General features: G+C 40.9%; 4 protein-coding genes across 6 annotated transcripts in view; 1 reads left to right on the plus strand and 3 right to left on the minus strand.

The window, feature by feature from the left end:
- Positions 1-7,556, minus strand: part of LOC127164192 (gastrula zinc finger protein XlCGF8.2DB) — a 103,765-nt gene extending 96,209 nt beyond the window's left edge. The window contains exons 1-2 of one of the 2 annotated variants that reach the window (XM_051107976.1): positions 7,504-7,556; positions 6,392-6,523 (exon numbers count right to left, since the gene is read on the minus strand). In XM_051107976.1, coding sequence (XP_050963933.1) covers positions 6,392-6,476 — 85 coding nt within the window. In that variant the 5' untranslated portion in view covers positions 6,477-6,523; positions 7,504-7,556. The other variant, XM_051107978.1, reaches the window with a different exon arrangement.
- Positions 1-12,696, plus strand: part of LOC127164203 (gastrula zinc finger protein XlCGF7.1) — a 240,762-nt gene that overhangs the window by 209,304 nt on the left and 18,762 nt on the right. The window lies entirely within an intron of this gene.
- LOC127164190 (gastrula zinc finger protein XlCGF57.1-like) overlaps positions 1-12,696 on the minus strand; it is a 93,598-nt gene that overhangs the window by 52,240 nt on the left and 28,662 nt on the right. The window lies entirely within an intron of this gene.
- LOC127164253 (gastrula zinc finger protein XlCGF49.1-like) overlaps positions 1-12,696 on the minus strand; it is a 30,531-nt gene that overhangs the window by 11,617 nt on the left and 6,218 nt on the right. The window lies entirely within an intron of this gene.

Consider the following 12,696-nt stretch of genomic DNA (forward strand, 5'->3'; position numbering starts at 1 on the left):
TGATAAAAGCATTACTTGGCCTCATTCTCAGATGGCAAAGTTGGTGCATAGAAACTAAGAAGTTTGGCATAACTCATTTTGCCAGGGAGATACTTCCAGCTAAAACCAGCTACTTCCAGCTTATCCAGCTGAAACCAGCCTGGCCAGGCTGGGAGACCAGCTAAAACCAGCTACTTCCAGCTTAAACCAGCCAAAGCCAGCCTGGCCAGGCTGGGAAACCAGCTAAAACCAGCTACTTCCAGCTTAAACCAGCTAAAACCAGCCAAAACCAGCCTGGCCAGGCTGGGAAACCAGCTAAAACCAGCTACTTCCACCTGGTCTCACTCAGGGCGATGTTGATGATGATCGATGTTGTAGCAGCTCAGCTCAGCAGCAATCAGGACAGTTCTCCGGTGAGGTCTCTCAGAGGTTCCATGTGAGTCTAGGAGAGTCCTTACATTCCATGTTGCCAGTTTTATATTGTATTGTTTCTTATTTTTCTTATTTCTACCACAGTAGTGGAGTAACCCAATAGGCACAGTAACCTATCCAGGTAGGTAATTGAAAATAGAAAAGGTGGCCTAAAAAATACCCCACCTCTTTGGACAACAAGACATAGCAAACAGTGGCAAAATCACTAAAGATGGCATTTGCTGAAAGCAGAATTCAAAATTTAACAGTGAAGAAACTGATCCACACAGTATGGTTACCTGTGATGCAAGTGGCTGCCACGTTCATGTTGTATAGCAACTGTTCATTAATATAAGGTATGTGCATTTCTGAGTTACAAAAGCACAAGCTACTCATGTAATCCTGTCATTGTCACTGTAGCGAATCTCTTTATATGCATCTTTACATCATATGCTTCGATTTGCGTCTTCCGATAGTATCTGTGTACTTAGAGGCTTTTGCTGACAAAGGTAATTGGTGTTTAGCAGTCTCTGCCAAAGAACCGGTATTTTTGAATGGGCTGAGGCTTGGATTTAGTGAATTCAAAATTATATATATACATACATACATACATACAGTTGCAATGACAATTATTAAAAACAAAAAAATTACAGACTTTTAGCTGTTTACAATGAACAAATCAAACAAATCTGAAATAGCTCAACACACCAAATGTTTCAAGTGGGTTCTCCAAATTCAACTGAATGTGCAACATTTAACAACTTCTGTAGTCTCAAAATTATTCAACCCCTTCCTGGCAAGCATCTTTAGTACTTACTAGGGCACCCTTTTGGTGTTATGACCTGCTGCAAACAAGATGCACAGCTAGACAGCAGCTTTCCTGAGGAATCTTAGCCCATTCCTCATAAGCACTGGCCTCTAGTTCAGTAATATTCTTGGGTTTACGTGTTGCAACTGCCTTCTTCAAATCTCACAAGAGATTTTTGGGTTCAAGTCAGTTGACTGTCAGTTGACTGTGTCCGCTTCATCTTTTCTCCTAGGATTTACTGATCCTTCAATGAATCCATCTTGTCTGCCACACATTGCAGGTTTCCAGTGCCAGAAGATGCAAAGCTGCCCCAGAGCATCACAAAGCCACCAACATGCTCAACTGTGGGCAGAGTGATTTTTCACTATATGCTTCATTCTACTTCCTTCAGACATACTGCTGATCCATAGGGACGAAAAGTTCCAGTTCTGTTTCATCATGAAACCATGGAACTGGACTGAAGAGTGCTCCAAGGCTGTCCAGATACTAGAATCTCAGCTTACCACACCACCCAGCTAGCTTACGTTGACCCGGACAGTCCGACTATCGTCACCTGCGATGCATCCAGCACTGGGAGCTGTTCTCTCACAGGAGCAGGACGTTGTTGATGTTGAAAGGCCTGAAGTATTTGCTCCTAGGAATCTGACCTTCATGGGACAGCGTTACTCTGTCAGTGAACGCGAAGCCATTGCCTGTGTCTGGGCCACATACTCTTTACAGTATGAAACAGATGGCACTCCTGCACAGATGGGGTGAGAGCATGAGACGGTACAATTACCAGCTGAAATTCACACCAGGGAGGGACAACGTGGTTGCTGATCTCTTATCTCAATCCATTACCGCACCCACACCAGCAGCTTCACCAAGCAGTGATGATGTGGAGTCAGAGTTCATCCAGATGCTCTATGCACCTTTGCAATCTGCTGCCTCCTTGGAAGAACTGCAGAGGGAATCTAAGCATGACTCCATGTTAACAATACTACACACCAATATACGCTCAGAGTGGCCAACACGAGTGCCTGAGGAATTAGTGCCATTTGCAATGGTGCAGAATGAACTGTTGCGTTGGGGTGATGTGTTTCCAGGGGTCTCTGTACAGTAGTGCCAAGCAGCCTATGTGCATGTGTCCTATCAATGCCATGAGGGCCATTTGGGCATTGTCAAATTTGAGCAAAGATACCAGGATCTGGGGCCTCATGTTTCAATGCTGCGTATGCACAAAAACTTTGCTTATGCCAGCTTTCACGCTCACGGTCGGATTTATTAACAATGAAATGTTAGAGAATGTGCGTTCCTCCACGCCAATTTCTAGTGTATGCACATTTCTCATGTTTTTTGGCTGTTGGCAACTGCAGACATTAGACTACGAAGTATTACACGAGTCTATCATACCGCCACCTGTGAGAAACATTGCTGTTAAAATACTATTGTCACGCGAGCCTTATAGGAATGTTCTATCAATTATGCAATTAAGTAAGAACATAAAAGCATGTGCCAGTATATACAACCCTTAGTCTATGGCAGACGTGTTCAACCCTGTTCCTGGAGATCTACCTTCCTGCAGACTTCAGCTCCAACCCTGATAAAACACACCAGAACCAACTAATTAGGACCTCAAGGAGCACTTGATAATTACATACAGGTGTGTTTGATCAGGGTTGAAACTAAAATCTGCAGGAAGGTATATCTCCAGGAACAGGGTTGGGCACCCCTGGTCTATGGGAATGGCAGCACTGGACTTATTAGAGGACATTGTTAATGGCAGAATCTGAAGAGAATGAGTTTTTAGGGACCACAGTGATTTTCTGGACCATAACGATGACTGGCTTATTCATATTTCCAAGGGCTATCCTCTTGGAGCTCTGTGCTGAGTTGGGTCTGAATTTGGAGAGAGAGAGAGACAGTGAGGGGCCACGCGTTACCCGTTCCCATAACAGGTTCTTTAAAAAAGGGAACTGGCAGACCGATCAGGAATAAGCCAGATGTCTTTGAGCCTTGCAATGCCAGTTGTATGGGACGGGATCATCTGCATGTTTACCGGGTGTGTAAGGTTCACATACCATGCAGTTGACCAGCCAAAACATTAAAGCACAATTAGCCGGTTTTCCTAATATAATCGGAGCGATCGACTGCACACTTATTGCTATAAAGCAGCGTTTCTCTATTTCAGTCCCATTTCATATATATCTCTTATCACGCACAATGTTTGTTCTATTGGAACGTAAGTGGCCCTGCAAAGTGGACATCACAGGATATTCTGCCACGATTCCATTTTGAAGCAAGTGGGTATGTTCCATTTAACAGTCATTAAAACGTGCGAGACACGAATTTAAATATTTATTTAAAGATGCATTTGTCACACTTCACACTTCTTTAGTAAGATTTGTCTGTGTGTGAAGATGCTGCGGACAGCAATGCACAATGCAGCGCTAATCCATGAATAAATGTTCCAAAGTAAAGTAAACTTCAATGGATTTCCCATTAATATCTTGTGATTTGTGTGTGCATTCACCAAAGATAAATCAAATACTGCAGTTCAACATTTATTTCACTCGTGCCGTTTTATTTATAACATTTCATTTACATTGCTGCATTTGTCTCAGAAAGTCACAAGTCAAATAAGTTTAATGATGCTTTTTTAGATATTAGCTTTCAGGGCAATATAAAAATCTGCAACATTTCAAAGATTAATTTCATAGTCATAAAGGTGTATCTTGGGGGGGAAAAGTTTAAAAACAACTAAATTATAGTTGATGGTCATGTGCAAGGAGTTCACATGTACAAGAAAGTAGTTCACAGGAGTTCATATGTACAAGACAAAAAATAAAAATCCAAAAAAAGTCAAAATTACAAAGAGGCAAAGAATGCAAATGATTATGAAGGTGGACAATCAGATTTGGGGAACTTTCAGCTTCAGCATAAACAGCCTTAATTTCACAAAAATACGTATTTTTTCTGGTGCTATTTTAAACTGCAGAGCCGTTTAAATCTTTCCACACAAAGAACATAAATGCTGTCTCACATCTGCATGACCTTATAGGTGCATTTTTTAAAGGCCATTTCACTCTGTTACCCCTGTCAATGTCTGTCAGAGCTCATTTTCACATGAACGCATGGGTTATTTTTTATATTGCTCCTTTTTTAAATCCTCTTTCCACAATGCGTTCGCAAATAACATTTCAGGTCTATTTCTAATGTGAATCTTTTCTATGTGAAGTCACAAAACGATTCCCTCTAATGTGAAGCATTTTATGCAACTTAAAACTTCCTTTGTGTGAGATGCTCCCACAGTTTGTGGACAAAAAGCCTTCTCTCCAACATGAAGTGTTCAGTGTTTTCTCTTTGTGTGTTACTTTAGGGTTACTTTATGTTTGAAACACCTTCCACACTGATCACATGTGAAGGGCTTGTCTTCGGTGTGAATGTGGATTTTAAGTTTATGTTTTTGATTGAAACTGTCCACACTGATGGCAGGTGAAGTAACTGTTGGATTCGGCCTTGTTTCATCAGTATGGACTTTTCTACAGTCATGAAATCTTGTATCCCACATTGATTTTTCTCATCTATTTCTTTCATTTCTTGATTCTCTTTCAGTGTCATCAGGTCTAAAGTGAAAAAGACAAATACAAGTTAAATGCAATTTAACAGCTCAAAGCAAGAGACATCAAACCCAACATTACGCAACAAAACTGTGTTATTATAAACCATGTGTACATCTTTCTTCTAACAGTATTAGTGCTGTGTCAACCAACTGTTAATATCAACAAAAGCTAAGCACCAATGAATTTCACTGTTTACTAATCATGTCTGCAGGCAATGTCACTTTACAGTAACGAATAACACCTTTCTGTGGATCTCTCACAGTTTGGAGGTAAGGACTCTCACCTGTGTGACTTGGGTTGTTTTATGTCTGAAACTCTTGTTTGAATTGCTTCTCTCCAGTGTGAATTCTCATGTGTGACTTAAGATTTCCTGCTTGTAAGAAGGTGTCTCCACACAGATTGCAGATGAAAGACTTCTCTGCAGCGTGAACTCTAATATGACTGCAGAGGCTTGTTTTACAACTGAATTTCTGGCCACATTGACGACATGCAAAATAGTTCTCTCCCGAATGTATTCTCCTCATGTGGTTATTAAGGCTTTCTTTATATTTGAACCCACTTCCACATCGAGGACACGTGAATGGCTTCTCTTTAGCGTGAATGTACATGTGTTCTTTAAGGTTTCCTTTTCTAACAAAACTCTTTTCACAGTGTTGACATTTGAAAGGCTTCTTTCCAGAGTGAATGTTCATGTGTTCTTTAAGGCTTCCTTTTTTAACGAAACTCTTTCCACACTGTTGGCAGGTGAAAGGCTTCTCTCCAGTGTGAATTTTCAGGTGTTCATTAAGGTTTCCTTTTAGAGTGAAACACTTTCCACATTGGGGGCAAGTGTGGTCTTTGTTAGATTCAGTCTTCTGAACCGAGTTTGTTTCAGTCCACATGGATTTCTCTACAGCCATGAAATCATGTCTCTTGTATTGATTTTTCTCTTCTTCATTCTCTTCTTTCAGTGCCATCAGGTCTAAAGTGGAAAAGACAAATACAAGTTAATGGCAGTTTAATGACCAAGATAAAAGTATCAAAACACATCTTAACTTTAGCATTATGCAACAACTCTTCACTATGTTATGGTACTTGTGAATTTCTGTCAGGATTTAAGCGTCATCTTAATAAATTCGCTCAAAATCACTGATTTGTTCAATAATGAAACAAGTGACATCTTTATAAGTGAGTCATTGAATCATTTAGTCAAACTGATTTTAGAGAATAATTTAAATGAAACATTTTAAAATAGACCGCAGTAGATTAGAGTTTGTCAATACCTCTAGTGAATTGCATATTATTTAGTTTAGTTGTCTATTCAAAATCATGGCAGAATTGCAATAATATGCTATTCAGGCAGAGCTCTAAGGAGCAGAGTCCAAAGTTCAGCTCCAGCCCTAATCAAACACACCTGAACAAATTAATCAATTTCTTTAGGAACAGTAGAAAGTTACAGGCAGGTGAGTTTGATCAAGGCTGGAATATGGATATCGCGGGACAGTTTTGAGAACGCCTGCTCTATAGCGTTTATAATATCATTAGTTTCTGTAAGGCTGGACATTTGAATAAGGATCACATGAGTGAGTTCAGCTTTGACAATGAAACCAACCTGTTTGTTCCTCAGTATCTTCTTGTTTTATGCTGAATACTTCTACAATCTTTATGTCTTCACTCTCTTGTTTAATAAACGCCATCTTTATAACAATGTCACCTGGATCTTAGTGCTTCACCAGGAATTTTTCTGTGGTTGGGGAGAAAAAAAAAAGACAAAGTAAATCTCTCTAGTCAGTCAAAGTGACAGTCATTGTTCTTAAATGGACCAATTAGCCCAACACACACACACACACACACACACACACACACACTCAAATCCAGTGCTAAAAATGAGGGAGAAAATAAGAAAATTCTTATTCTGAACATCTTGAAATCCACATTGTCCTGCTATGAACAATCAAGTCAACAACTATTCAGATCTCACAGGTACAGTATAACACACCATCATTTCTTGGTTCATAAAGTCACACATGAAGAAGTTAATTCGACTAATGAGTCAGATTAACTGAGAAACATCCGACATAATTCGTCGCACTGTATGTTTTTGATTTACTAAAAAGAAAAGGCTCAATACTTATTGTACGTGTATAGACCATTTCGCTAGATGTAAACAACGCTGGTCCAGAAGCGCTTCTTGTTTTTTTATTTCACATATACAAATACATTTTAAAGGTGCTAATGTAACATTTTCATCCAGTCAAATGCTATGTTGGTTGTATTTTTTGTGATGTTTGTGTAAAGTTTAAAAAAAAAAAAAAAAAAAAAAACAGGAAGAGTATCGGGACCAGTATGTTTACATCTAGCGAAATGGCCTGTAAGTGTGTTTGTGTTATCGTTGTGTTTACACTGTTGTGACTAGAGTGATTCGTTCAGTTCAGTTGTCTCTGAGTTTTAAAAAGCTACGTTTCTCTCATCACTACTTGCCAGTGACTTAATTCTTGTTCATGATAAACTGATTCGCGAAAATAATGAGTGAAATAAGACGCATGTTTTGTTACTTACGTGTGGATGCGCCTTATTCACAGCAAATAACATTAATGTTGGATAAAGCGTTATCGTGTTACAATCAATAATAAATCCATTAAGCATAACGTTCGTGTGAAACTATACAGACGTCTGAACAGTTTGCATCGATTTTAACATTTTAAATGAGTAAAAACACAAAACCTTTCTTCTGCCGAAAAACAACAGCTACAACAGGAGCGCGTCCAAGGCTTATGACATCATATCGACACACCAAAATAAAAGCCCTCTTTTTCTCTTGTAGATTTTCTTGTAGACCTCCACAGATCAAACTTTGAACATAATTCTTATATACAGTCCTGTGTTATGCAGTAATTGAAGAACTACCTGCTTGTCACTGTGTCCAAAGATGTAACACAAAACACTTCCAACTCCAAATCCTGCCAATTTAACAAAAAGTACTTTTCTTTCTACATTATACTTTCTGCCTTTCAGGAAGGAATACAAGTTTTATGTCTAAAGAATATATATTTATTTGAATGTATCAATTTTTTTTCTTTCTTTTGGTCACCCAATGACGTCAAGCCTCACGTTATTTATTTATTTATTTATTTATTTGTTTATTCATTTATAAACGGCTGCATCTACCAGCCTTTTCCCTCCCCATTATTTTGTTGTTCGATTTTTTTTCAGACTACCCTAAAAGCTCTTTCCCCTAGAAAGCACATAGCAACAAATGTAGTCATTTTTTCATGTTTATTTGGCAACTTTTAGCAACTTGTGCATCAAGCAGTACAAAAGCCATGCATTATTCCCTCTGAAACAGGATATCTGTTATGATTCCTGTCTGGTCAGCCCGCCACCGGAGGTCGCTGTGCATTTCGTTATCACCTCACACTGCACAGACTGTTCAATCACACCCCGGACTACGTTTCCCATCACCTATTGCGCTGATTGCACTAACACCTGTAGCCAATCAGACGCCCTATATAAGCCTTGGACTTCCCTCTGTATCTCACCAAGTATTGTGGTCTTTGCATTGTTGTTTCGCGTTTTCCCTGAGTTCCCTAGTTCCCAGTGTTTAGCTTTCTAGCCCAGCCTTTTCGTTTCGTCTGTCTCGCCACCTGCCTTTTGCACTTCTCACTTGTTTTACGGAATACCCCTTCGCATCTTAAAATCAATCAACATCTTTAGCATTACATTATTAGCATGTTATTAGCATGCTAACAAAAAAGTTTCAATAACACATTTGAAATTTAAACAGCTGACACTCTTCACAGAGCCAGGGAAAGTGACAAGGCACCTCTCAAAATTATTTATATAAAAAAACATACTGTTGAACATTTTTTTTAAATTATGCACTGTAGGACTATTACTGATCAAATGAAATCAGTGTCAAGAAAGTCTATATACACTGCTATTTAATTTCATTATATAATGTTTTGATCAATGTTTTAAATAAGACATTTTGAACATTTAAATATGAATAGAAACATTGAAATGGTACTATTAAATATTAAGCTTGCGCAATATAGTATGGATGCTGTAAAGACACATTTTTCTTTAGACGTAACATATTTAGACGTAATCAGGCTGGCTCAGTCCTGCATACAATGTCTGTGCTATAGGAATTTCAGGCTAAACTTCTCAGAGACATGGATGAGTCTGGCCGGGATCCTACCACCTTCAGAGAGCTGCACACGGCAACTGATCTGGTCCTGCACACTACAAAAGCAACGGCCCAGACGGTTGGCAAGGCCATGGCCAACACTATGGCTAAATCTTACAGATTTATAAGGGATGCTGAAAAGATAGCCGTCTTTGATTCACCGGTCACATTTAAAGGTTTGTTTGGCCCTGCTGTGGACGGTTTCACAGAGCGGTTCACAGAAGACATTGCGAACGCTGTCATTTCCTTCCTAAGTGCCCCAAATTGGTGACTGTTTCAAGCCGCCCCAAGACAGCGTCCACCCAGCAGCCTGCAAAACCAGCACAACCTGAGCACCCACCTAAGCCGGAGACTGGGCTTAAACAGCACTCCCGGACAGCTAGGAAGTACACCTTGCTGAAGCACCAAGTTCCCCCCTTGCGTAGTGCTGGACCCAGAGTCTCAGAAGCTGTCCTGATCTGTGTAAAGAAAGGAAAATAAGCTGAATCCAGAACCCCCTCAAAGAAAGCTTGTGTTTATTCCCCACCTCTTCAAACACCTCTGAGTGATGGAAGTATTTTAACAAGGCCCGTCGTGCAAGTTTAGCATGTGCCTCGAAAACTACCGCTGTGATAGCGGACTCACATAGTTTAAGGAGCAAGTTTCCTCTCCCTGCAATCACACATGTCAGTTCCCTGTCTCAGCGGTGAGTTGTCACTAATAAAAATAGAACCTCTTGCTACCCGGCTGTTGGCTTGGAAAGTCATCCCCCGCGTGTCCAGCTGGGTTCTTAAAACCACAGAACAAGGCTACTCACTCCAATTCACTCACATGTTCTCCAGTCCAAAGTGCAAACACTGCTTAGCAAACAGTGAGTCGGGGTTTTACAGCTGATACTTCCTTGTTCCCGAGAAAGCTAGCGGACTTCATCCAATTTTCGGTCTCACACATTTGCATCGTGCCCTCATGCGATGGCCATTCAAAATGTTAACTTTGAAACAGATCCTCAGGCCATATTTGCCATACTGGTTTCTATCGTTGGATCTTAAGTATGCTTACTTTCACATCCAAGTGGCGCCCCATCACAGATCGTTCTTGACATTCGCTTTCAAGGGAGTACACATTCCTTCCGTTTGTACTGTCCCTGGCCCCTCACAATATTACAAAGTGCACAGATGTGGCTCTTTATTCTCTGAGACAGATAGGAGTTGGTGTTCTCAAGTACCTTGACGACCGACTAGTGCTGGCTGAATCAGAATGGGAACTTATCACTCACAAGCCATTGTTGCTCAGTCACCTAGAACGTCTTGGGTTGAAAATCAACTCAGCCAAGAGTATTCTGACTCCCAGACAATGAGTTGCCTTTCTGGGGCAGTTATAGTCAGTGGAAATGCTTGGATTTTTGTGCAAGTGCAAAGCTTGAATTTCGCCAAATTACTCCCTGAACATCTAGAGAGAATTCTCAGTTATTCCCCTGCTCAGTCTCATGGTGGTTGCTTCCTCAGTTATTCCCCTGGGCCTGCTACATATGAGAGCCCTACAGTTTTGGACTCGTTCCATTTATGGGATGGTCTCGTCCCATTTATGGGATGGTATCCAATTGCTGTGTCAAAGCTGTGGCCCCTTGGACAACCCCTTGACTGTTTCAATCAGGCATGCTGTTGGGAACGACCTCCAGAAAGAAAATAATTACTTTGTACATGGGCAACCCAGCGCACAGCTCCTGGTCAACCCATGAGCGATGCCTACATATCAGTTGCCTCATATTGATGGTTGTTTGTATGGCCCTGAAATCCTTCCTGCCAGCCTTGATGGGGCACCACGTCTTGGTCCACTCGGACAACATTATGGCGATGGCTAATATCAATCACCAGGGCAGCCTCAGGTCATGTTCACTTTACAGGAGGACCCGACATCTCCTGCTTTGAGCATGGAGCAAATTCCTCTCTCTACGAGCAGTTCATGTGCTGGGTAGATTGAACCAGGGACCGAATATGTTTTATTTATTTTGATGGTTAAGATGATTTGGTCGGTTTTCAGCAAGGCAGTGGTCGACCTCTTTGCCTCCAAAGACACTCGCCACTGCCCACAGTTTGGTTTCCAGAGATGATGCAGCTGCTGTCAGCAGCCCTGTGGTCAATACCATTGAGAAGAGACCTTCTGAGAGACCTTCTTTCACAGGCACAGAACAGAATTTGGCACCCCTGACCAGAGCTGTGGAGCCTTCATGACTGGCCCCTTGACAGGAGTCTGAACAGTTCCCCACGAGAGTCACTAACACTACTCTAGAGGCTCCGTCTACTAGATGTCTCTATGCCCTCAAATTGTCAGTGTCCAGTGACTGGTGCTCAGCACATAGCCAGGACCCGATTTCATGTGATGTGTCCCACGTGCTAACCATTCTGCAAGAGCTGTTGGATAAGGATCACATGCCTCCGTACTTAAAGTCTATGTGGCAGCCATCGTGGCAAATAATTTGCTCATGGCTGACCGGACTATTGTCAGAAATGACTTGGACATTAAGTTCCTCAGGGGAGCTTAGAGATGGGACTTGTCTATAGTGCTAAGGGCTCTAAAGGAGCCCCCCTTTGAGCTGCTTCAAACAGCTGGCCTAAGGGATGTGTCGCTCAAAACAACTCTGCTTGTGGCCCTAGCATTGGTCAAGCATGTAGGTGACTTGCAAGCCCTGTCAGTCAGGCTTCCTGCATTGAGTTTGGACCCAATGACTGTAAAGTTGTTCTTCAACCAGACAGCAGTTACGTACCCAAGGTGCTCTTAACTCCGTTCAGAGCCCAGGTTATTTCCTTGTTAGCCCTGAGATAAGGGAACGAGAGTTGTGTCATTGGCTGTGCTATAAACTGCATGCAAATGATAAAATTACGCGCTGCACTGACTTATATAGAGGTCGGTTCCGCGCCTTCTGGTGGGCTACTTTCACTTTTACTTTCAAACACGTTTAGCAAGGTGGGGAGAGGATGAAAAGGGGGGCACAGTCATTTGATGAGGCACGGCCAACGAATGCCCGTCTTTAACCGTAACCCCCGTCTGCTCGCTCTTGCAGCCGGTAGCCTACTTTGATGGCATTGGATAGCTACACTGCTTCAAGTCAGATGCTGAGCTGCTCAAATCGAACAAACTTTCCCAGTCGCCTCGTTCTGTGTCTATTCTGTGGAGTGACAAACTAACAAATGCTTAAACATATTAGAACCGCATACTTAAAATTTACAATTCACCCTAACATTAAAGAAACCCACTTTTTAAAATTTTATATTTATCCATCTGGAGAGTTCCTTAGGGTTAGATTTAATTTTGAAATGTTATTATGTAAATTTTGTAACGCATTTCCAGATGATACAGAGCATTTTTTTTTGCTTGCAAATATTTTAGTGTCTTCTGGGAAAAAAGTGCAATTATGGTTAAAGGAGGGTAATGTGGTTGAACTGAACCTGTCCTTTATAGATATTAAGTATGGAAACTATGAAGAAGGTGGTCAAAAAGGTTTTTTGATTAATAATCTGCTTTTGTTAGCTAAGAATGTTATTCACAAATGTAGATTTTTTAAATCACGTGCTTAATGCTTCATTTGCATCTGGTGTGAACGCACCATAAGCCCCTCTTAAAATGGATGACCTTGAACATAAGTTGTATGCCATTTTGTTTTGTAAATTTTTAATATTTTTATTATACTTCAATTTGAAAAAATCCTGTGGGAAACACTGATATTGCTTTTTAAATTTCTGTATTTTGTT

Source organism: Labeo rohita, chromosome 4 (genome assembly GCF_022985175.1).
Source record: "Labeo rohita strain BAU-BD-2019 chromosome 4, IGBB_LRoh.1.0, whole genome shotgun sequence".
NCBI classification, from domain to species: domain Eukaryota; kingdom Metazoa; phylum Chordata; class Actinopteri; order Cypriniformes; family Cyprinidae; genus Labeo; species Labeo rohita.